Source organism: Mustelus asterias, chromosome 30 (genome assembly GCF_964213995.1).
Source record: "Mustelus asterias chromosome 30, sMusAst1.hap1.1, whole genome shotgun sequence".
Lineage (NCBI taxonomy): Eukaryota > Metazoa > Chordata > Chondrichthyes > Carcharhiniformes > Triakidae > Mustelus > Mustelus asterias.
Window position 1 is genome coordinate 11228100 of NC_135830.1, and position 26077 is coordinate 11254176.

Genomic DNA, 26077 nt, shown 5'->3' on the forward strand with positions numbered 1-26077 from the left:
TCATTGCTCCCTTAGATATTTGCCGAAGAACGGTTTTGAATTTTGATGTTCGGGATAAGTCGCACAATCAGATTGAAAGTGACGGTTATCTTCCTGAATTCAGTGACAATGGGCTCTCTGTCTAACCATCGGAACCTGCAGCAACACAGCGTAGCTGAACATTGCAGACAGGCAGATTTGCTCCACTGCTATTCAAGCTGTTTCTCTAGTGTAGTGGTTATCACGGTCGCCTAACACGCGAAAGGTCCCTGGTTCGAAACCAGGCAGAAAAATTCATTAAGCTTCCTCATGTCGTGGAAGGGAAAATTGCTTGTTTTCAGTTCGTTGCTCATCATTATCCGAGCCTCGATGTGAAAGGCATGTTATCATTAAGCTGTTTCTGTGGTGTCGTGGTTATCACATTCGCCTAACATGTGGAAAGTCACCGGTTCGAAACCAGGCAGAAACATAGGGTAGCACAGTGGCACAGCAGTTAAGACTGCTGCCTCAAGGCGCCAGGGTCCCAGGTTCGATTCCCAGTTTGGATCACCGTCTGCGCGGAGTCTGCATCTTCTCCCCGTGTCTGCATGGGTTTCCTCCGGGTGCGCCGGTCTCCTCCCACAGTCTGAAAGACATGCTGGCATCACCCTCAAATGCTTTCTGTGAAATAAGAAACGTTTTTTTTGACGCACTGACAGGAAATTTCGATTTTGACACCAGCACTTATTCGCATCTCGTTCAGTCTACAGCAGAATTTAATGGGTTTATAGGTGCAGACTAATATGGTTAATCAGCATCTGAAATATCTGACAGTAGTGTGTGCTCAAAAAGACAGATACAAGTCATACTGCAAGTGAACTAGAGGAAATGACGCACATTTCACACAAGATCTATTTTTAAATCGTTTTTCATCACTGAGAAACAGGAAAAGCCACTCAGACAGATGAGGGAATCGAGGCTCAGTGCGGATCTACTGGACTTTCCGGTAAAGGTCCGGAAGTTATGCGCCTAAATGTTTCAGGCCCATAATTAAAAAGGCTCAAGTGTCACGAACAGATAATTCTTGATTTTTCTCCATTTAAATGCAGTTGACTTTGTTTAAAAGCTGACGATTGTCAATCTCAAATTTGCGATCTGTATTTCCCGGTGATTCGATTCGTTCTGTTGGCCAGTTTTGTTTGCAATTCAGTGATGTTCAATTTCAGAGATATTCAATTCATAATGAAGACATATATGTTAAATATCGCATTGATATTAAATATTGAAACAAATACTGTGTACAATTGTACAATAAGCTTTGATAAAGTGTCATCTGGACTCGAAACGTCCGCCCTTTTCACTCCTTACAGGTGCACCAGACATTGGGAGATTTTGCAGCATTTTCTCTTTTGTCATCCGCAGTAATTTGCTTTTATTACTGAGTACAATTGATTGAGATGATTCGAAGAAAGATGAAGATGATGCATTAACGAATGAGCAGAAATCATTGCTCCCTTAGATATTTGCCAGAAGGACGGTTTTGAATTTTGATGTTCGGGATAAGTCGTACAATCAGATTGAACGTAACGGTTATCTTCCTGAATTCAGTGACATGGGCTCTCAGTCTCACCATCGGAACCTGCAGCATCACAGCGTAGTTGAACATTGCAGACAGGCAGATTTGCTCCAGTGGTATTACAGCTGTTTCTGTATTGTAGTGGTTATCACATTCGCCTAACACGCGAAAGGTCCCTCGTTTGAAACCAGGCAGAAACGCTCATTGAGCTTCCTCATGTCGCGTAAGGGAAAATTGATTGATTTTTGTTTGTTCCTAATCATTATACGAGCCTCGATGTTAACGGCATGTTATCATTGCTCTGACGTCACCCTCAATTGCTTTCTGTGAAATAAGAAACGCTTTTTTTTGACGCACTGACAGGAAAGTTCGATTTTGACACCGAACACTTATTCGCATCTCGTTCAGTCTACAACAGAATTTAATGGGTTTATAGGTGCAGACTAATATGGTTAATCGCCATCTGAAATATCTGACAGTAGTGTGTGCTCAAAAAGACAGATACAAGTCATACTGTAAGTGAACTCGAGGAAATGGCGCACATTTCACAGAAGAATCTTTTTAAAATCGTTTTCATCACTGAGAAATAGGAAAAGCCACTCAGACAGATGAGGGAATCGAGACTCAGTGCGGATCTACTGGACTTTCCTGTAATCGGCCGGAATTTATGCGCCTGAATGTTTCACGCCCGTAATAAAAAAGGCTCAACTGTCACGAACAGATCATTCTTGATTCTCTTCCATTTAAATGCAGTTGACTTTGTTGAAAAGCTGACCAGAGTCAATCTCAAATTTGTGATCTGTATTACCCGGTGATTCGCTTCGTTCTGTTGGTCAGTTATGTTTGCAATTCAGTGATGTTCAGTTTCAGAGATATTCAATTCATAATGAAGACATATGTGTTAAATAAGGCATGAATATTAAATATTGAAAGAAATACTGTGTACAATTGGACAATGAGCTTTGATAAAGTGCCATCTGGATTCGAAACATCCGCCCTTTTCACTCCTTACAGGTGCTGTCAGACATTGGGAGATTTTGCAGCATTTTCTCTTTTGTCATCCGCAGTAATTTGCTTTTATTACTGAGTACAATTGATTGAGATGATTCGAAGAAAAATGAAAATGATGCATTAACGAATGGGCAGAAATCATTGCTCCCTTAGATATTTGCCAGAAGAACGGTTTTGAATTTTGATGTTCGGGATAAGTCGCACAATCAGATTGAAAGTGACGGTTATCTTCCTGAATTCAGTGACAATGGGCTCTCAGTCTCACCATCGGAACCTGCAGCAACACAGCGTAGTTGAACATTGCAGACAGGCAGATTTGCTCCACTGCTATTCAAGCTGTTTCTGTAGTGTAGTGGTTATCACGTTCGCCTAACACGCGAAAGGTCCCTGGTTCGAAACCAGGCAGAAACATTCATTAAGCTTCCTCATGTCGTGGAAGGGAAAATTGCTTGTTTTCAGTTCGTTGCTCATCATTATCCGAGCCTCGATGTGAAAGGCATGTTATCATTAAGCTGTTTCTGTGGTGTCGTGGTTATCACATTCGCCTAACATGTGGAAAGTCACCGGTTCGAAACCAGGCAGAAACATAGGGTAGCACAGTGGCACAGCAGTTAAGACTGCTGCCTCAAGGCGCCAGGGTCCCAGGTTCGATTCCCAGTTTGGATCACTGTCTGCGCGGAGTCTGCATCTTCTCCCCGTGTCTGCATGGGTTTCCTCCGGGTGCGCCGGTCTCCTCCCACAGTCTGAAAGACATGCTGGCATCACCCTCAAATGCTTTCTGTGAAATAAGAAACGTTTTTTTTGACGCACTGACAGGAAATTTCGATTTTGACACCAGCACTTATTCGCATCTCGTTCAGTCTACAGCAGAATTTAATGGGTTTATAGGTGCAGACTAATATGGTTAATCAGCATCTGAAATATCTGACAGTAGTGTGTGCTCAAAAAGACAGATACAAGTCATACTGCAAGTGAACTAGAGGAAATGACGCACATTTCACACAAGATCTATTTTTAAATCGTTTTTCATCACTGAGAAACAGGAAAAGCCACTCAGACAGATGAGGGAATCGAGGCTCAGTGCGGATCGACTGGACTTTCCGGTAAAGGTCCGGAAGTTATGCGCCTAAATGTTTCAGGCCCATAATTAAAAGGCTCAAGTGTCACGAACAGATAACTCTTGACTTTTCTCCATTTAAATGCAGTTGACTTTGTTTAAAAGCTGACGATAGTCAATCTCAAATTTGCGATCTGTATTTCCCGGTGATTCGATTCGTTCTGTTGGCCAGTTTTGTTTGCAATTCAGTGATGTTCAATTTCAGAGATATTCAATTCATAATGAAGACATATATGTTAAATAACGCATTGATATTAAATATTGAAACAAATACTGTGTACAATTGTACAATAAGCTTTGATAAAGTGTCATCTGGACTCGAAACGTCCGCCCTTTTCACTCCTTACAGGTGCTGCCAGACATTGGGAGATTTTGCAGCATTTTCTCTTTTGTCATCCGCAGTAATTTGCTTTTATTACTGAGTACAATTGATTGAGATGATTCGAAGAAAGATGAAGATGATGCATTAACGAATGAGCAGAAATCATTGCTCCCTTAGATATTTGCCAGAAGGACGGTTTTGAATTTTGATGTTCGGGATAAGTCCATAAGACCATAAGACCATAAGACATAGGAGCGGAAGTAAGGCCATTCGGCCCATCGAGTCCACTCCACCATTCAATCATGGTTGATTTCAACTCCATTTACCCGCTCTCTCCCCATAGCCCTTCATTCCTCGAGAAATCAAGAATTTATCAATTTCTGTCTTGAAGACGCTCAACGTCTCGGCCTCCACAGCCCTCTGTGGCAATGAATTCCACAGACCCACCACTCTCTGGCTGAAGAAATTTCTCCTCATCTCTGTTCTAAAGTGACTCCCTTTTATTCTAAGGCTGTGCCCCCGCGTCCTAGTCTCCCCTGTTAATGGAAACAACTTCCCTACGTCCATCCTATCTAAGCCGTTCATTATCTTGTAAGTTTCTATCAGATCTCCCCTCAACCTCCTAAACTCCAATGAATATAATCCCACGATCCTCAGACGTTCATCGTATGTCAGGCCTACCATTCCTGGGATCATCCGTGTGAATCTCCGCTGGACCCGCTCCAGTGCCAGTATGTCCTTCCTGAGGTGTGGGGCCCAAAATTGCTCACAGTACTCCAAATGGGGCCTAACCAGTGCTTTATAAAGCCTCAGAAGTACATCCCTGCTTTTGTATTCCAAGCCTCTTGAGATAAATGACAACATTACATTTGCTTTCTTAATTACGGACTCAACCTGCAAGTTTACCTTTAGAGAATCCTGGACTAGGACTCCCAAGTCCCTTTGCACTTTAGCATTATGAATTTTGTCACCGTTTAGAAAATAGTCCATGCCTCTATTCTTTTTTCCAAAGTGTACGACCTCGCACTTGCCCACGTTGAATTTCATCAGCCACTTCTTGGACCACTCTCCTAAACTGTCTAAATCTTTCTGCAGCCTCCCCACCTCCTCAATACTACCTGCCCCTCCACCTATCTTTGTATCATCGGCAAACTTGGCCAGAATGCTCCCAGTCCCGTCATCTAGATCGTTAATATATAAAGAGAACAGCTGTGGCCCCAACACTGAACCCTGCGGGACACCACTTGTCACCGGTTGCCATTCTGAGAAAGAACCTTTTATCCCAACTCTCTGCCTTCTGTCTGACAGCCAATCGTCAATCCATGTTAGTACCTTGCCTCGAATACCATGGGCCCTTATTTTACTCAGCAGTCTCCCGTGAGGCACCTTGTCAAAGGCCTTTTGGAAGTCAAGATAGATAACATCCATTGGCTCTCCTTGGTCTAACCTATTTGTTATCTCTTCAAAGAACTCTAACAGGTTTGTCAGGCACGACCTCCCCTTACTAAATCCATGCTGACTTGTCTTAATCCGACCCTGCACTTCCAAGAATTTAGAAATCTCATCCTTAACGATGGATTCTAGAATTTTGCCAACAACTGAGGTTAGGCTAATTGGCCTATAATTTTCCATCTTTTTTCTTGTTCCCTTCTTGAACAGTGGGGTTACAACAGCGATTTTCCAATCCTCTGGGACTTTCCCTGACTCCAGTGACTTTTGAAAGATCATAACTAACGCCTCCACTATTTCTTCAGCTATCTCCTTTAGAACTCTAGGATGTAGCCCATCTGGGCCCGGAGATTTATCAATTTTCAGACCTTTTAGTTTCTCTAGCACTTTCTCCTTTGTGATGGCAACCATATTCAACTCTGCCCCCTGACTTTCCTGAATTGTTGGGATATTACTCATGTCTTCTACTGTGAAGACTGACGCAAAGTACTTATTAAGTTCCTCAGCTATTTCCTTGTCTCCCATCACTAGATTACCAGCGTCATTTTGGAGCGGCCCAATGTCTACTTTTGCCTCCCGTTTGTTTTTAATGTATTTAAAGAAACTTTTACTATCATTCCTAATGTTACTGGCTAGCCTACCTTCATATTTGATCCTCTCCTTCCTTATTTCTCTCTTTGTTATCCTCTGTTTGTTTTTATAGCCTTCCCAATCTTCTGACTTCCCACTACTCTTTGCCACATTATAGGCTCTCTCTTTTGCCTTGATGCATTCCCTGACTTCCTTTGTCAGCCATGGCTGCCTAATCCCCCCTCTGATAACCTTTCTTTTGTTTGGGATGAACCTCTGCACTGTGTCCTCAATTACTCCCAGAAACTCCTGCCATTGCTGTTCTACTGTCTTTCCCATTAGGCTCTGCTTCCAGTCGACTTTTGTCAGTTCCTCCCTCATGCGCCTGTAATTACCTTTATTTAACTGTAGAACCTTCACATCTGATTCTGCCTTCCTTCTTTCAAATTGCAGACTGAATTCTACCATATTATGATCACTGCTTCCTAAGTGTTCCCTTACTTTAAGATCTTTTATCACGTCTGGCTCATTACATAACACTAAGTCCAGAATAGCCTGTTCCCTCGTGGGCTCCATCACAAGCTGTTCCAAAAAGCCATCCTGTAAACATTCAATGAATTCCCTTTCTTTGGGTCCACTGGCAACATTATTTACCCAGTCCACCTGCATATTGAAATCCCCCATGATCACTGTGACCTTGCCTTTCTGACATGCCCTTTCTATTTCGTGGTGCATTTTGTGCCCCTGGTCCTGACCACTGTCAGGAGGCCTGTACATAACTCCCATTATGGTTTTTTTGCCTTTGTGGTTCCTCAACTCTACCCACACAGACTCCACATCGTCTGACCCTATGTCGTTTAGTGCTATTGATTTAATTTCATCTCTAATTAACAAGGCAACCCCGCCCCCTCTACCCACCCCTCTGTCTTTTCGATAGGTTGTGAATCCCTGGATGTTTAACTGCCAGTCCTGAACCCCCTGCAACCACGTCTCTGTGATGCCTACCACATCATACCTGCCAGTCACAATCTGGGCCACAAGCTCATCTATCTTGTTCCGGACACTGCGGGCATTTAAATATAGCACCTTTAATTCCCTATTGACCGTCCCTTTTTGTTTTCGTAGTGTGGTGGACCTTGGTCTACTGAGCCTTTCCAGACACTGTGTCATATTTTGTGAGATGGGGACTATCATAACCTCTCCTGAGTGCTGTCTTTTCGTGATTTTTTGTAATCCTAAGCAGCTACGCTTCCCACTGATTCCTTCACCTCTTGGTTCCCTGACTTTCCCTTCCCCCCCAATCTCTAGTTTAAAGTCCTATTGACCACCCCATTTACTCTCTTCGCCAGAACACTGATCCCAGCTCGGTCCAGGTGGAGACCATCCCAACGGTATAGGTCCCCCCTGCCCCAAAACTGATGCCAGTGTCCCATGAAAAAGAACCCTTCTTTCCCACACCACTCTTTCAGCCACGTGTTAACTTCCCTTATTCTTGCCTCCCTATGCCAATTTGCACGTGGCTCGGGCAGTAATCCGGAGATTATGACCCTTGAGGACCTGTTTTTTAATTTGAATCCTAGTCGTACAATCAGATTGAACGTAACGGTTATCTTCCTGAATTCAGTGACATGGGCTCTCAGTCTCACCATCCTAACCTGCAGCATCACAGCGTAGTTGAACATTGCAGACAGGCAGATTTGCTCCAGTGCAATTACAGCTGTTTCTGGAGTGTAGTGGTTATCACATTCGCCTAACACGCGAAAGGTCCCTCGTTTGAAACCAGGCAGAAACACTCATTGAGCTTCCTCATGTCGCGTAAGGGAACATTGATTGATTTTTGTTTGTTCCTAATCATTATACGAGCCTCGATGTTAACGGCATGTTATCATTGCTCTGACGTCACCCTCAATTGCTTTCTGTGAAATAAGAAACGCTTTTTTTTGACGCACTGACAGGAAAGTTCGATTTTGACACCGAACACTTATTCGCATCTCGTTCAGTCTACAACAGAATTTAATGGGTTTATAGGTGCAGACTAATATGGTTAATCGCCATCTGAAATATCTGACAGTAGTGTGTGCTCAAAAAGACAGATACAAGTCATACTGTAAGTGAACTCGAGGAAATGGCGCACATTTCACAGAAGAATCTTTTTAAAATCGTTTTCATCACTGAGAAATAGGAAAAGCCACTCAGACAGATGAGGGAATCGAGACTCAGTGCGGATCTACTGGACTTTCCTGTAATCGGCCGGAATTTATGCGCCTGAATGTTTCACGCCCGTAATAAAAAAGGCTCAACTGTCACGAACAGATCATTCTTGATTCTCCTCCATTTAAATGCAGTTGACTTTGTTGAAAAGCTGACCAGAGTCAATCTCAAATTTGCGATCTGTATTTCCCGGTGATTCGCTTCGTCCTGTTGGGCAGTTATGTTTGCAATTCAGTGATGTTCAGTTTCAGAGATATTCAATTCATAATGAAGACATATGTGTTAAATAAGGCATGGATGTTAAATATTGAAAGAAATACTGTGTACAATTGTACAATGAGCGTTGATAAAGTGCCATCTGGATTCGAAACATCCGCCCTTTTCACTCCTTACAGGTGCTGCCAGACATTGGGAGATTTTGCAGCATTTTCTCTTTTGTCATCCGCAGTAATTTGCTTTTATTACTGAGTACAATTGATTGAGATGATTCGAAGAAAAATGAAAATGATGCATTAACGAATGGGCAGAAATCATTGCTCCCTTAGATATTTGCCAGAAGAACGGTTTTGAATTTTGATGTTCGGGATAAGTCGCACAATCAGATTGAAAGTGACGGTTATCTTCCTGAATTCAGTGACAATGGGCTCTCAGTCTAACCATCGGAACCTGCAGCAACACAGCGTAGTTGAACATTGCAGACAGGCAGATTTGCTCCACTGCTATTCAAGCTGTTTCTGTAGTGTAGTGGTTATCACGTTCGCCTAACACGCGAAAGGTCCCTGGTTCGAAACCAGGCAGAAACATTCGTTAAGCTTCCTCATGTCGTGGAAGGGAAAATTGCTTGTTTTCAGTTCGTTGCTCATCATTATCCGATCCTCGATGTGAAAGGCATGTTATCATTAAACTGTTTCTGTGGTGTCGTGGTTATCACATTCGCCTAACAAGCGGAAAGTCGCCGGTTCGAAACCAGGCAGAAACATAGGGTAGCACAGTGGCACAGCAGTTAAGACTGCTGCCTCACGGCGCCAGGGTCCCAGGTTCGGTTCCCGGTTTGGATCACTGTCTGCGCAGAGTCTGCATCTTCTCCCCGTGCCTGCATGCGTTTCCTCCGGGTGCTCCGGTTTCCTCCCACAGTCTGAAAGACATGCTGGCATCACCCTCAAATGCTTTCTGTGGAATAAGAAACGCTTTTTTTGACGCACTGACAGGAAATTTCGATTTTGACACCGAGCACTTATTCGCATCTCGTTCAGTCTACAGCAGAATTTAATGGGTTTATAGGTGCAGACTAATATGGTTAATCACCATCTGAAATATCTGACAGCAGTGTGTGCTCAAAAAGACAGATACAAGTCATACTGCAAGTGAACTAGAGGAAATGACGCACATTTCACACAAGATCTATTTTTAAATCGTTTTTCATCACTGAGAAACAGGAAAAGCCACTCAGACAGATGAGGGAATCGAGGCTCAGTGCGGATCTACTGGACTTTCCGGTAAAGGTCCGGAAGCTATGCGCCCAAATGTTTCACGCCCAGAATTAAAAAGGCTCAAGTGTCACGAATAGATCATTCTTGATTTTTCTCCATTTAAATGTCGTTGACTTTGTTTAAAAGCAGACGATAGTCAATCTCAAATTTCTGATCTGTATTACCCGGTGATTCGATTCGTTCTGTTGGTCAGTTATGTTTGCAATTCAGTGATGTTCAATTTCAGAGATATTCAATTCATAATGAAGACATATGTGTTAAATAGTGCATTTATACTAAATAGTGAAACAAATACTGAGTACAATTGTACAATAAGCTTTGATAAAGTGCCATCTGGACTCGAAACGTCCGCCCTTTTCACTCCTTACAGGTGCTGCCAGACATTGGGAGATTTTGCAGCATTTTCGCTTTTCTCATCCGCAGTAATTTGCTTTTATTACTGAGTACAATTGATTGAGATTATTCGAAGAAAGATGAAAATGATGCATTCACGAATGGGCAGAAATCATTGCTCACTTAGATATTTGCCAGAAGAACGATTTTGAATTTTGATGTTCGGGATAAGTCGCAGAATCAGATTGAAAGTAACGGTTATCTTCCTGAATTCAGTGACATGGGCTCTCAGCCTAACCATCGGAACCTGCAGCATCACAGCGTAGTTGAACATTGCAGACAGGCAGATTTGTTGCAGTGCGCTTCAAGCTGTTTCTGTAGTGTAGTGGTTATCACGGTCGCCTAACACCCGAAACGTCCCCGGTTCGAAACCAGGCAGAAACACTCATTAATCTTCCTCATGTCGTGGAAGGGAAAATTGCGAGTTTTCAGTTCGTTGCTCATCATTATCCGAGCCTCGATGTGAAAGGCATGTTATCATTAAGTTGTTTCTGTGGTGTCGTGGTTATCACATTCGCCTAACACGCGGAAAGTCGCCGGTTCGAAACCAAGCAGAAACATATGGCGGCACAGCAGTTAAGACTGCTGCCTCAAGGCACCAGGGTCCCAGGTTTGATTCCCAGTTTGGATCACTGTCTGCGCGGAGTCTGCGTCTTCTCCCCGTGCCTGCATTGGTTTCCTCCGGGTGCTCCGGTCTCCTCCCACAGTCTGAAAGACATGCTGGCATCACCCTTAAATGCTTTCTGTGAAATAAGAAACGCTTTTTTTGACGCACTGACAGGAAATCTCGATTTTGACACCAGCACTTATTCGCATCTCGTTCAGTCTACAGCAGAATTTAATGGGTTTATAGGTGCAGACTAATATGGTTAATCAGCATCTGAAATATCTGACAGTAGTGTGTGCTCAAAAAGACAGATACAAGTCATACTGTAAGTGAACGAGAGGAAGTGGCGCACATTTCACACAAGATCTATTTTTAAATCGTTTTTCATCACTGAGAAACAGGAAAAGCCAGTCAGACAGATGAGGGAATCGAGACTCAGTGCGGATCTGCTGCACTTTCCTGTAAACATTGGGTTTCGTGAATTTTGTTGTTTCAACTGTGGATGTCGGCTCTGCAACGTTCACATTTGCATCACTTCCAGTGTTTTCCTCAGCTGAGATTCCAGACTCTGTTGTCTCAGTAGCAGAGGCACTGGGCTGTGGTTGTTTTGGACTTTGGTGATCACCTTGGGTTTGTCGATCCTTATCTGTTTCGGGAGTAAAGTAACTGTCAACGTTTGGTAATTTTTTGAGTTGCTCTTCAAGCTGGTGCTTTCTTTTTCTTTTCTGGTATCTGCTCTTAAATGTTCCCTTCATTGTAAACCTTCTGAAATTTTGTGAGGCCCCTGCGGATTGTGAGGCCCTAAGCTGTAGCTTATTTAGCTTATGCCTAAATCCGGCACTGGGATCACCGTTACTCATCTCTGAAAATAGACAACAGACACGCAGCGTGTTAGAAGGACTAACAACAGCGGAATAATGGCCGAGAGATGGAAATGGGCAATGAATATGGTGATTGGCGGATTTCATTCAAAGGTTCAAAATGGCCGCCCTGTGATCAGGACAATATGTGGAGATGCCGGCGTTGGACTGGGGTAAACACAGTAAGAAGTTTAACAACACCAGGTTAAAGTCCAACAGGTTTATTTGGTAGCTTTTGTGGCTGAGAAAAGGTGTGGCTTTTGCTACCAAATAAACCTGTTGGACTTTAACCTGGTGTTGTTAAACTTATTATCAGGACAATAACCAGAGACAGACAGAGCTTCACCCCCATAGTTCCAGTCTGAACACCAGAAACAGAGGCAGTGATCACTGTCTGCATAAGACCTGGAAATGGAGAAGTTGAAACAGTCAGTGGACTGTAATGAGATCGCAAGTGACTCCGTCTCTCCGCCCATTTTTACATCTTCAAACAGTCGCTTCCTCGAGAAGGGAATCGTGATTTTTCATAAGTGATCAGAGAGCGCCCTCCCGTGGACAGCAATGCCGCATATTGGAAACAGATGCACACACGGTCACCCGTAAAGGCTGATATATATCTAGATAATAGAATCATAGAATCATAGAATTTGTACAGAACAGAAAAATGCCATTCGGCCCACCGATCTGTACCGATCACAAGCCTCCCAGGCCCTATTCCCGTAACCTCATACATTTACTCCTCTAATCCCCCTGATACAACGGTCAATTTAGCATAGCCAATCAAACTAACCTGCACATCTTTGGACCGTGGGAGGAAACCGGAGCACCCGAGGAAACCCACACAGACACGGGGAGAGCAGATACACACACGGCCACGTGCAAAGACCAACACGTGTAAGGATATATAACCATATAGATACATGCCCAGACACTGTCATCAATTCTAACGTCCCTCGTTATAAATCCAGAATTATTCTGTAGATTTCTGACACATTAGTCTGAGTTGCTAACTATGAAAATACATGAATAACTCCAACTCCGTGTTCACTCGAAGCCTCGTATACCGCACAGAATCAACAAAAGCATAGACACAGGGACAAGTAAACACAGTGATCGATTCTCAAACTGATCGACTCAAACATAGACACACAGACAATCACTGAGGAAGATAAACAAACAGATTAACACAGCCACTGACACACTCAAGAGAAGTGCACTCATTGACAATCTCAAAAACTTACTAGCTCCAGAGTAACTTTCTGAACTGGAATTCCCTGGGGTCATGTCAGTGCGGCAATATCGTGTTAGATATTCATTGCGATGGAACTGTCCATTTTAACAACAAGGAACAGCCAGAAATCTATTCCTCATCAATGGTGATCATTAATTGATGACTCAACAGTGGACACTTTTGGATAATAAGCAATAATGGATGAATTTATTTTAACAGCCAAACACATATCATGTTTAAAGTTTATTTATTAATGTCACAAGTAGGATTACATTAATACTGCAATGAAGTTACTGTGAAAATCCCCTAGTCACCATACTCCGCCACCTGTTCGGGTACACTAAGGGAGAAATTTAGCATGGCAATGCACCTAACCAGCACGTCTTTCAGACTGTGGGAAGAAACTGGAGCAAATCCACACAGACACAGGAAGAACGTGCAAACTCCACTCAGACCCAAGCCAGGAATCGAACCCGAATCCCTGGCGCTGTGAGGCAGCAGTGTGCCACTGTGCCACCGTGCCACCCCGTGTGAGGTCGCTGTAGGTAAGATAGATTCCCCACCCATTCTCGAGGTTGCCAGATCGGATGTTTGGGACACAGGAGGACAACACAAGGAGACTGCTTCAGGTATAGGTGATTAATTCTCCTCTGTTATATTCCACACTCTGTGGAAAGTTGTGGAGTTAATATCAAATATAATTCAGAAATAATGAGGAGATGCTTTATCCGATTAAACCCGTTTTGTAAATTCCATTTGAAATCAATTGCATAAATAAATATATGCTTACGTTGAAAACTACATTGGGAAGCTATATCCAATACTTCATGCCATTGGGTCAGTGAAACGTTGTTACCTAAAGCAAACTGTACATGGATTCCACAGAAACTACTTCTTCAAATGGGGATTGGACAATGACTTGAAAGGGAGAAAAATCAGCTTAATGGAATGAGAGGAGGAAATTGAAATGAGAACAAAGAACAGTGCAGCACAGGAACAGGTCCATCGGCCCACCAAGCCCGCACCGACACGTCAGTTTGGTAACTCGTCATAAAACAACTGGCATAGGCATGGTGGGTCGAAGGAACTCTTATTGTTCTCTGCCATTGCCAACCATTTTCAATCATTACAACAATCTGAGGTCCCTCTCTGCTTCAAGAAGACGCCCATCATCCCGGTACCTAAGAAAAACCAAGCAGCATGTCTTAATAACTATCGGCCGGTGGCTCTAACATCCATCATTATGAAGCGCTTTGAAAGGTTTGTCATGGCACGAATCAATTGCAGCCTCCCGGACTACCTGGATCCACTACAGTTGCCTATCGCCGCAACAGGTCCACAGCAGACGGCATTTCCCTGGCCTTGCACTCAACCCTGGATCACCTAGATAACAAGGACAGACTCCTATTTATTGACTATAGCTCAGACTTCAACACTATTATTCCCACGAAACTCATCTCCAAACTCCGTGACCTGGACCTCGGCATCTCCTCTGTGACTGGATCCTGAACTTCCTAACTCACAGACCATAATCTGTAAAGATAGGCAACAACACCTCCTCCACGATCATCCTCAACACCGGTGCCCCACAATGCTGTGTTCTCAGCCCCCTACTATACTCCTTATATACCTATGACTGTGTGGCCAAATTCCCCTCCAATTCGATTTTCAAACACAGCATTGTGGGGCACCGGTGTTGAGGATGATCGTGGAGGAGGTGTTGTTGCCTATCTTTACAGATTATGTATGGTCTGTGAGTTAGGAAGTTCAGGATCCAGTCACAGAGGAGGTGCCGAGGTCCAGGTCACGGAGTTTGGAGATGAGTTTCGTGGGAATAATAGTGTTGAAGTCTGACGATGCCACCGTAGTGGGTCGGATTTCAAACACTGATGAGAAAGAGTACAGGAATGAGGTAAAGAGTCTGGTGAACTGGTGCAGCAACAATAATCTCTCCCTCAATGTCAACGAAATGAAGGAGATTGTCATCGACTTCAGGAAGCGTAAAGGAGAACATGCCCCTGTCTACATCAACAGGGACGAAGTAGAAAGGGTCGGGAGCTTCAAGTTTTTAGGTCTCCAGATCACCAACTATCTGCCCTGGTCCCCCCATGACGACACTATAGTTAAGAAAGCCCACCAACACCTCCACGTCCTCAGAAGACGAAGGAAATTTTGCATGTCAGCTACGACTCTCACCAACTTTTACAGCTGTACCATAGAAAGCATTCTTTCTGGTTGTATCACAGTTTGCTATGGCTCCTGCTCTGCTCAAGACTGCAAGGAACTACAAAAGGTCGTGATTGTGCCCAATCCATCACACAAACAGCCTCCCATCCATTGACTCTGTCTACACTTCCTGCTGCCTGGGCAAAGCAGCCAGCATAATTAAGGACCCCAGGTCCTCGGACATTCTCTCTTTCACCTTCTTCCTTCGGGAAAAAGATACACAAGTCAGGTCTCGTACCAACCGACTCAAGAATAGTTTCTTCCCTGCTGCTGTCAGACTTTTGAATGGACGTACCTTGCGTTAAGTTGATCTTTCTCTACACCCTAGCTCTGACTGTAACACTGCAAAGTGCACACTCTCATTTCCTTCTCTATGAACGGTATGTTTTGTCTGTGTAGCGCGCAAGAAACAATACTTTTCACTGTACGTTAATACATGTGACAATAATAAATCAAATCAAATCAAAGTCATTCTTGGATCAATATGTCTACAGCAGTCCCAATGAGTGTTGCAACATTTCAAGAGATTCCCCTTGGGTCCTAGGGACGCCAGCAGTTTCTGTAGTGTTATGGTGGTTCCATTCGCCTCACACACGGAAAATCCCTCGTTCAAAACCATGCCGAAATATTATTAAAATTTGTTCGTTAAGGGTGAGGCAAGTTTACATGATTGAAATTTGTTGCTGAACATTATCCGAAACTCGATATTAAAGCCATGTTATTTTTGCTCTGACCTCGGCCTCAAAATCTTTCAGCAAAATCAGAGATCTTGTATTTTTATGACGCAGTGAGAGGAAATAGATGTTCCTGTTTTGACACCGTGGACATATCAGCAACTCATTCAGTCCACAACAGAATTTAATGGCTTTGTTGATGCAGACTAACAAAGTGAATCATCATCTGAACCATGTCGAATAGTATTGTGTGCTCAAAAAGGCAGACACAAGTGAAACTGTAACTGAACTAGAGGAAATGACGCACATTGCGCGGAACCATTATTTTAAATCGTTCTTCAGAGTAAAGAAATAGGGAAAACCACTCAGACAGTTGAGGAAATCGAGAATCAGTGCGGATCTACTGGACTTTCCTACAGCTGAATGGAATTTAGACGCCTGAGTGTTTCACATACAAAATGAAGAGGGATCAAGTATAACTAACAAATCATTCTTAAATCTATTCCCTTTAAAGATTTTGTTTAAAAGCTGATTGTGGTCAATCTCAATGAAGCACCGTGACATGTGTATTACCCAGTGACTCGATTCCTTTTGTTGGTCAGTCATGTTTGCAATTCAATGTTGTCTATTTCGAAGATATTTCATTCAGAATGAGGAGATATGTGATTAATAAAAATATATTAATATTAAACATTGAACAGCGAACAAATATTGGGTAGAACTGGTTGAAATTATTCGAAGGAAGATGAGAATGATGCATTAATGATTGAGCAGAAATCATTGCTCCTTAGATATTTGCCGGACGACCACTTTTAAATGTTGAAGTTCAAGATGAGTTGAGAAATCAGGTTGGAAGAAACGGTTTTTGTCTTGTATTAAGTGACATGGGCTCTCAGTATAACCATTGGAGCCTGCAGCAACACAGTCGAGTTGAACATTGTGGTCAGGCCAATTGGCGGCGCTATGCTATCAGTTGTTTCTGTAGTGTAGTGGTTATCACGTTCGCCTCACACGCGAAAGGTCCCCGGTTCGAAACCGGGCAGAAACATTTATTGCAATTATTCATTTTGTATGAGGGAAGTTTTGAATGGTTTCAGTTGTTGCTGAACATGATCTGAATCTCAATGTTACAGCCATGTTATCTTTGCTCTGACCTCGGCCACAAATGCTCTCAGTAAAAGCAGAAATGCTGTATTTTAAGACGCAATGAGGAAATAAATGTTTGTACTTTGACACCGTGCGCATATTAGCAACTTGTTCAGTCCATAACAGAATTTAATGGATTTATAAATGCAGACTAACATATAATCACCATCTGGAAACATGTGTAATAGTCGTGTGTGCTCATAAACACAGACACAAGTGAAACTGTAACTGAACGAGAGGAAATGGCGCACATTTCCCGGAAGCATATTTTTAAAATTGTTCTTCTTAATAAAGAAATGGGAAAAAATCACTCAGGCAGATGAGTAAATCGAAACTCAGTGTAGGTCTGCTGGACTTTTCTATAGATGAACGGGATTTAAGCGCCAGAATGTTTCACACGCAGAATGAAGAGGGATTAAATATAACCAGCAGATCATTATTAAATCTTTTTCCTTGAAAGATATTTGATATTGTTTAAAAGCTGACTGTCTCAAATAAGCACCATGGGGTGTGTATTACCCAGTGACTCGATTTCTTTTATTGGTCAGTCATGTTTGCAATGCAATGTTGCATATTCCTGAGATATTCAACTCAGAATGAAGATGCATGTATTAAATACATGTATTCATATTTAATATTGAATAACGAAACAAATATTGAGTAACTAGCCAACGTTTCGAGTTTGGATGACCCTTCGTCAGAGCTAAGGGCAAAGAAAATCAGACAAGATTTATATTATGAGGGTGGAAGGGGGTGCTGTAATTGGACAAAGGGAATGAAAAGGAGATTGTAGAAGGCTGAGAGAGGTGTGAAAAGTGTTAATCAGAATGGTAGAGCAGAGGTACAGATGGTTTGCCCTGAATGGAGGGGGGTTGGTGGGGGGGAGGAGGGGGGGGGGGGGAGGGGGCGGGTGCGGGCGAGAAGAAGAGCAGGAATGAAGAAGTTGAAAAATGGAAGTGAGAAAGAAGTATGATAAAATGGATGAATGAGATGAAAAGAAGAAACAAAATGAAATAAAATAAATGGAAATGGGGTGAAGGTGGAGGGGAGAATCATGCTCTGAAGTTGTTGAACACAATGTTCAGTCTGGAAGGCTGTAAAGTGCCCAATCGGAAGATGAGGTTCTGTTCCTCCAATTTGCATTGGGGTTCACTAGAACATTGGAAAAGGCCAAGGACGGACATGTGGGCAGGAGAGCAGGGTGGTGTGTTGAAGTGGTAAGTGACAGGAAGGTCTGGGTCCTGCTTGCGGACAGACTGAAGGTGTTCAACAAAGCAGTCATCCAATTTGTGTTTGGTCTCTCCGATGTCGAGTAGACTGGATTGGGAGCAGTGAATTGAATAGACCAGGTTGAAGAAGGTGCATGTGAAGCACTGCTTCACCTGAAAGGGCGTTTAGGACCCGGGAGGTGAACAGGGAGGAGGTAAAGTGGCAGGTGTTGCACCTTCTACTATTGCATGGGAAGGTGCCATGGGTAGGGGATAGGAGTTTGGGTGGGATGGAGGAGTGGACCAGGGTATCCCAGAGAGGACGATCCTTGTGGAATGCTGGTGGTGGAGTGGGGGGGTGGGGGGGGGGGGGTAAAGGGAAGATGTGTTGGGTATGGCATCATGCTGGAATTGGCAGCAATGGCAGAGGATGATCCTTTGAATGTGAAGGCTGGTCAGGTGAAAAGTGAAGACAAGGGGAACCCTGTCCTGGTTCTGGGAGGGAGGGGAGGGAGTGGGAGCAGTGGCTGGGGGATGGATCGGACATGGTCAAGAGCCCTGTCAACAACAGTGGGTGGAAAACCTCAACTGTTGAAGAAGAAAGACATATCTGCAACGCTATTTAGGAAAGTGGCATCATCAGAACAGATGCGGCGGAGGCGAAAGAATGAAGAGAATGGGATGGAGTCCTTTCAGGATGTGGGGTGTGAAGAACTGCAGTCAAGATAGTTGTGGGAGTTGGTGGGCTTGTAATAGATACTGGTGGATAGTCTAACCATGAGAACCTGCAGCAACACAGCAGAGTTGAACCTTGCAGACAAGTCGATTGGCTACACTGAACTGCTGGTAGTTTCTGTAGTGTAGTGGTTATCATGTTTGCCTAATGCGTGAGAAGTCCCTGGTTCAAAACCAGCTAGAAACTTTAGCATTTCAGGAAGTATGCATGATTTTGGTTATTTGCTGAACATTATCCAATTCTCGATGTTGCCATATTATGTTTGTTTTGACCTCGGTCTCAAATGCTTTCAGGAAAATCAGAAATGCTGCATTTTTAGATTTAGTTGCAGGAAAGAGATGTTGGTATTTTGACACCGTGCATATATTAGCAACTTGTTCGATGCATGGGTTTATAGATGTAGACCAACATAGTTAATCACCATCTGAAACATGTCTAATAGCAGTGTGTGCTCATAAAGACAGACACAAGTGATACTGTAACTGAACTAGAGGAATTGGTGCACATTGCACAGACACACCTTTTTAAAATCGGTTTTCAGAATAAAGATATACAGAAAACCATTCATGCTGATGAGGAAATCAAGGCTCAGTGCAGATCTACTGGACATTCAATAGATGGGCGGCACGGGCGGCACGGTAGCACAGTGGTTAGCACTGCTGCTTCACAGCTCCAGGGTCCTGGGTTCGATTTCTGGCTCGGGTCACTGTCTGTGTGGAGTTTGCACATTCTCCTCGTGTCTGCATGGGTTTCCTCCGGGTGCTCCGGTTTCCTCCCACAATCCAAAGATGTGCGGGTTAGGTTGATTGGCCAGGTTAAAAAAAATTGCCCCTTCGAGTCCTGGGATGTGTAGGTTAGAGGGATTAGCGGGTAAAATATGTGGGGGTAGGTCCTGGGTGGGATTGTGGTCGGTGCAGACTCGATGGGCCGAATGGCCTCCTTCTGCACTGTAGGGTTTCTATGATTTCTATGAATGGGATTTAGGCACCAGAATATTTCACACCCAGAATAAACTAACTGGTCATTCTTAAATCTCTTCCCATTAAAGATATTTGATTTTGTTTATAAACTGATTGTGGTCAATCTCAAATGAGCATCATGGGGTGTGCATTAAGCAGTGACTCGATCTGTTTTGTTGGTCAGTCATAGTTGCAATTCAATGCTGCATATGTCAGAGATATTCAATTCAGAATCAGGAGATGCAGAATAAATAAATGTATTGATGTTAAATGTTGAATAATGAAACAAATACCTAGTAAAATAGATTGAGAATGATGCATTTGCCACAGTGGTTCATTTTCAGTTTTTGCTTCAGATTCCAGCATTCACAGATTTTTGCTTTTATTTATTCGCTCTGACCTGAACCTCAAAATTCATTCAGGGCGATCGGAAATACTGGATTTTCATGAGAAGAAAAAGGTGGTGTGTGGGAGGAAACAGGAGCACCTGGAGAACGTGCAGACTCCGCACAGACAGTCACCCAAGCCGAGAAACGAACCTGAGTCCCTGGTGCTGTAATGGCTGTCCAAAGAGAGAATGCGACAGCCATTCGCAGTATTTTCCCCTGGTTTCTGTGGCTATAGCTCATCTTTCATTCCCTCACCCTGCAGTATAAATATCTCCCACTTTCTATGTCTTTTTGCTTTGACAAAAGGTCATCTGGACTCAATATTGCAAATATCTCTGACATTAAGTGATGTCCATCTTTGTGCGGGGCAAATGTTCTCCATTTGGACAGAAGGTGGAGAGTCGGAACAGATGCGCCCCTGACAAAGATGGCGTCGATGTGGGGCGGGACTTTAGGCGGTGCCCGCAGAACGCTCAGGCGGTTGGGCTCGCACATGCGCATTGCAGCGGGAGTGTTTTGTTGACGGAAGCGCGCGGCTTCTTCTCTTGATCTGAATCAGATTTGAAAGGGGGGACGGTTAACGATCGGCGGCGTTGCCATGGCTGCAGGGGTGGGACTTGTCAACCGCGCGCGCTGGCACAAGCGGACCCTGAGCGGCACCAGCAGGTGCGGAGGCCGCCCGGGGGAGCCGGGGTCTCGAGTAAGCGGCAAGCCGGGCCGGCCCGCCTCTCCTGAGGGGACGCCACCGCACACTGACCCGGGGACATGGCACCAACCCAAAACTTCCCAACCCCGGGTTTTTCACGCCTCTTTTACCCCTCACCGAACTCCTCACCACAAAGCAGCCCCTCAAATCCCCCAGAAACCACTCAGACCCCACTTGGCATCTGTTCTCCAGGTCATGACCCTGAGATGCCCTTTTGGTTTCGGCCCCTTCACCTGATCAGGTGCCAACTGCGGTGGTGGTTGGAGGAACGATTGCTCGTTTCCAGGGCCGGGTGCTGAACTGGATCTCTCTCAATGTCCCGCAGTGTTTGTTTTCAAGATACAATTTGGTACATCTGGTGATTTGTCACTTTGTCAAAAACCAGGGCGGCACGGTAGCACAGTGGTTAGCACTGCGGCTTCACAGCTCCAGGGACCTGGGTTCGATTCCCACTCGGGTCACTGTCTGTGTGGAGTTTGCACATTCTCCTCGTGTCTGCGTGGGTTTCCTCCGGGTGCTCCGGTTTCCTCCCACAGTCCAAAGATGTGCGGGTTAGGTTGATTGGCTGTGCTAAAATTGCCCCTTAGTGTCCTGAGATGAGTAGGTTAGAGGGATTAGTGGGTAAAATATGTAGGGATATGGGGGTAGGGCCTGGGTGGGATTGTGGTCGGTGCAGACTCGATGGGCCGAATGGCCTCTTTCTGCACTGTAGGGTTCTATGACCTATGATGGTCCCTAAGTGGATTGGCACCCTTTTTATCAATTGACACTCATCCACTTCTGCCATCCTCCATTCCCGTGGCAGTTCAGTGGACAAAACGGCAGTGTGTGTCCGAGGTTTGCCCAAGCTTTAGTTCATGCTGGCACTATTGTCACCACGTTGGGGTCCTCAACAGAGAGACTCCCTCTTTAAAGAAGGTCCTGAAAGGGTGACCAATTTGTGTTTTCTGTTTCTCATAGGAGCCGTGGTCAACAGTATAGCCAGAGAGACTCCATGTACCCAGTCGCATATTCAGACAAACAGCTACCGGACACCTGCGTCCAAGAAACAGACCGGATCCTGGTTGAGAAAGTAAGTTGGATTTGAATGTGCCTTTAGTGTGTGACTGACAACGCCCCTGGTTTGTCCATGGTGATAAAGCACCTTGGTGAACCACAGCAGCCTGTGTGATAAAGGGTTAATCATCATCCTTACTTCCAGGCCTGGGTATAAATCAGCATATGGCCTCCCCTAACCGGCCCCCTTTACTGATACCCTGCTCACTTTCTGTTTTCATCGCCTTGGGCCCATTGAAACAGCTGCCCATGAATCTGTTCATCATGTACATGGCTGGCAACACCAGCTCCATCCTCCTTATCATGATGGTGTGCATGATGGCCTGGAGACCCATACAGGCCTTGATGTTCATGTCAGCAAGTGAGTATTGTATTGAATCTACAGCTCAGAAACAGCTCTGAACCGGCATCACTTGAGTGCAGCTTAGAATAGAGTGCTGAGAGTTGGGTAATTAAGGGAGTCAGGGAAGGAAGGAAAAGAGGTGCTGTTTTGCTTTCTAACTTTCTCAGCCTTTAGGAAGTGATCTTACTCTTCCACAGGAGAAGAAGCTAGATTTTTGGTGAGTATCTGCTAAGTGACTAAGATTTATTCTGTTCCTAAGGATCAAAATAGTATAGCAACAGGTGGTAAGGTTAATAAACTACTTAAAAACAAAAATAAATTATCATTGGATAAAATAAATAGTTTATTTGTACACATTCAAGCTGCAGCATTTGAGAGTTCTTGGGTGTCAGTTTGATCCAGGGCAAACAGGCATAGAGGTTTACAGCATGGAAACAGACAGAAAAAAAACAGACAGGAAACAGACCAATGAAATTTTTTAAAAATTTAAAATTGACAAACAGAAATCATCATCATCATCTAACTCATTCTGAGTAAATATTCTCACCAGGTCCTCTGTTGGGGCCCTGCTAAGCAGGTTTAATGGTCGGTGATTGTAGAAACTGAGCAGTCACAGGAATGTGGTCACGATAGTCCAGTCCCATAATGCCTCACATTCAATCTGCAGTCCTTCAATTATAACAGAATATGTGGCTGTATGTTGCTGCCTCGGCCATGGTCAACCCCAACACTGCCTCCCTGAACTGATACAATGCCTGAGGTGTAAGTACGCTCATAGTGTTGTTGGGGAGGGATTTCCAGCTACACATTCCAGACTTTCACTGGACTGTAGGTGAATATCAGATTGATATATTCCATTCAACCACACCCAAGGTGAGTTATTCCAATTCCTTTATTGTCCAGGACAATATATTCACAATATCTTTAAAACAGAAATTAAACATTCCCATTTGATTTCAGGTATTAACATATTCTGTTAGTTTGTTCTTTATTGTCGATGTCAGGCTGGGGTTGTTCCCCTTGGAGCAAAGGAGGTTGAGGGGAGATTAGATAGAGGTGGACAAGATTCTGACAGGTTTAGATAAGGTGGACAAAGAAAAGCTGTTCCCATTAGCTGATGGGACAAGGACGAGGGGATTTATGGTTTTGGGCCAGAGATGCAGGGGGGATGTGAGGAAGAATATTTTGATGCAGTGAATGGTAATGACCTGGAACTCGCTGCCGACGAGGGTGGAGGAAGTGGAGTCAATAAACAATTACAAAGGAAATTGGATGGACATTTGAGGGGGTTTCAAACAGAAATAATGACTCTTAACTTCCTAACACCCTGTCACTCTGTGATCCTTGTGAAATTTGAAACCGGGTATTCGCAACAAGACTCAAAGAGCATCAGTCCACTGGAAGTAAAGTCATGAGACCGGCCAGTCCAGCAGAAAGAAACCCTCCGACCCTCCCACTTCACCAACTGTGAGACTGAACAAAATGTCCTGGATGTAATTGAAAGCAGAAACAATAACAGCAGAATCCAACCCCTAGAATCACTCGTGAACCCGTTGGTGTCTCAGCAGGGCGGATGAAAGACTGAATCTCTTCTCACACACAGAGCAGGTGAACGGCTTCTCCCCAGTGTGAACTCGCTGGTGTGTCCGCAGGTTGGATAATCGAGTGAATCTCTTCTCACACTGAGAGCAGGTGAATGGCCTCTCCCCAGTGTGAACTCGCTGGTGTCTCAGCAGGCTGGATGAATCACAGAATCCCTTCCCACACTGAGAACAGATGAACTGCCTCTCCCCAGTGTGAACGCGCCGGTGTCTCTGCAGGTGGGATGACCGAGTGAATCCCTTCCCACACTGAGAGCAGGTGAACGGCCTCTCCCCAGTATGAACGCATGCATGTGCCCACAGGTCAGATGACCAAATGAATCCCTCCCCACACTGAGAGCAGGTGAATGGTCTCTCCCCAGTGTGAACTCGCTGGTGTGTCCGCAGGTCGGATGACCGAGTGAATCCCTTCCCACACACAGTGCAGGTGAACGGCCTCTCCCCAGTGTGAAATCGCCGGTGTGTGCGCAAGGTGGATAAATGACTGAATCCCTCCCCACACTGAGAGCAGGTGAACGGCCTCTCCCCAGTGTGAACTCGCTCGTGTGCCCGCAGGTCGGATGACCGAGTGAATCCCTTCCCACACTGAGAACACGTGAATGGTCTCTCCCCAGTGTGAACCCGCTGGTGTGACTGCAGGCTGGATGACTGAGTGAATCCCTCCCCACACTGAGAGCAGGTGAATGGTCTCTCCCCAGTGTGGCTGCGCCGATGAGCTTCCAGCTCTGATGGGTATCTGTATCTCTTCCCACAGTCCCCACATTTCCATGGTTTCTCCATGGTGCAGGTGTCCTTGCCACTCTCTTGGGTGGACAATCAGTTGAAGCCTCACACAGAACACGTGTAGTCTCTCCCCGCTGTGAATGGTGTGATATTTATTCAGGCTGTGTAACTGGTTAAAGCTCTTTAGTCAGTGCATTGGAACACTCTCACTCGAGTGTGGCAGTGTGTTGCTGCTTTTCCAGTCACACTGACATTTCAAATCTTTTCAAATCAAGAGACCGGACAATCATTTCTCCTTCTAGATTCAAAGGCCGATGATATTCAACTCCCATGGAATATGACTCTGTCAGATCTGACATGACGTTTGAGATTTCGGTCTGTGATTCCTCTTTCAATATCCTGTAAAACAAGTTTACAAAAGTCATCAGTGTCAGTACAGGATAGAAATTCAGAACAGACAATTCTCGTTTCTATGGAACATTCTTTCCTATTTCAGTCCCAAAAAGCTGTAAATCTCCATCCCACACACTCTCCCTCCATTCTCACTCTGCTGTATCTAATATTCACCCTCCCAATTCTCCTGAAGGTGCTGATTGAGGCTGATTGACAGATCCATGCTCACTGCTTCCTGTCCTGGACACAGAGACCATAACAAATAGGAGCTGCAGTCGGCCATTTGGCCCATCGAGCCTTTTAAACTATTCAATGAGATAATTCGTTCATCTACCTCAGCATCATTCTCCCCACACTAAACCCATATCCCTTGATATCTTCAATATCTAGAAACCAATCAATCTCTCTCTTGAAAATAGTTGATGACTGAGGCTTCACTGTCCTCAGGGGTTGAGAATTCCAAAGCTTTACCACATCCTTGAGTGAAGAAATCCCCTCACATATTAGCTTTTTCTCCATCTTCTTGTCTGTTCCCCATAACCCTTGACACCCTTGTCAGTCAAAGATCTGTCTAACTGGAATATATTCAATGATCCTCAGCCTCCACTGGTCCCTGTGGAACAGAAATCCAAAAGACCAACAGCCCTCTGAGGGCAGAGACGTCTGGAAATATATAACGTAGCTACAGTTCCATATTACAAGATATTCAGAACGGTTGAGATTTCTGCCTGTGATTCCTCATTCAAAATCCTGTGAAATAAGTTTGCAAAAGTCATCACAGTCAGTATAGGATAGAAATTCAGAGCAGACAATTCTAGTTTCTATGGAACATTCTTTCCTACTTCATTCCCAAAAAGTTGTAAATCTCCATCCATATCTATGGATCCTATTTAAAAAGGAAAGTGGATGGGCACTTGAAGGAAATAAACTTTCAGGAGAATGGGATATAGAGTGGGAATGGGACTGGAATGTTATACAGAGAGTCAGCATGGACTCGAGTTACCAAATGGATTCCTTCTGTGCTGTAATGACTTTATGACTGGAAATGTATAACATCGCTACAGGATTATATTACAATGCAAGAAATAATAATAAATATATTTTATACAGCAACATAATTAT

At 44.2% G+C, this 26077-nt stretch overlaps 3 protein-coding genes and 3 non-coding genes across 7 annotated transcripts in view; 5 read left to right on the top strand and 1 right to left on the bottom strand.

The window, feature by feature from the left end:
- The first annotated feature begins 2883 nt into the window (after positions 1-2883).
- On the top strand, positions 2884-2956 carry trnav-aac (transfer RNA valine (anticodon AAC)). The gene has a single exon. It is a non-coding gene; the product is annotated as a tRNA-Val (tRNA).
- A 5988-nt stretch (positions 2957-8944) lies between these two features.
- Positions 8945-9017, top strand: trnav-aac (transfer RNA valine (anticodon AAC)). Its single transcript has one exon. It is a non-coding gene; the product is annotated as a tRNA-Val (tRNA).
- Positions 9018-16670: 7653 nt separating this feature from the next.
- On the top strand, positions 16671-16743 carry trnav-cac (transfer RNA valine (anticodon CAC)). The gene has a single exon. It is a non-coding gene; the product is annotated as a tRNA-Val (tRNA).
- A 3887-nt stretch (positions 16744-20630) lies between these two features.
- Positions 20631-26077, top strand: part of LOC144481037 (uncharacterized) — a 297288-nt gene continuing 291841 nt past the window's right edge. The window contains exons 1-2 of one of the 2 annotated variants that reach the window (XR_013495736.1): positions 20631-20799; positions 21800-21911. The gene's annotated coding sequence lies outside the window, so the exon portion shown is untranslated. Of the gene's footprint in view, positions 20834-21799; positions 21912-26077 lie in introns of both variants that reach the window. The other variant, XM_078200682.1, reaches the window with a different exon arrangement.
- The window catches only part of LOC144481041 (uncharacterized), a 211559-nt gene continuing 207591 nt past the window's right edge, over positions 22110-26077 (top strand). The window contains exon 1 of the mRNA XM_078200687.1: positions 22110-22256. The gene's annotated coding sequence lies outside the window, so the exon portion shown is untranslated. The remainder of the gene's footprint in view (positions 22257-26077) is intronic.
- The window catches only part of LOC144481057 (uncharacterized), a 128029-nt gene continuing 125144 nt past the window's right edge, over positions 23193-26077 (bottom strand). Inside the window, exon 5 of the mRNA XM_078200708.1 lies at positions 23193-24443. Coding sequence (XP_078056834.1) covers positions 23777-24443 — 667 coding nt within the window. The 3' untranslated portion in view covers positions 23193-23776. The remainder of the gene's footprint in view (positions 24444-26077) is intronic.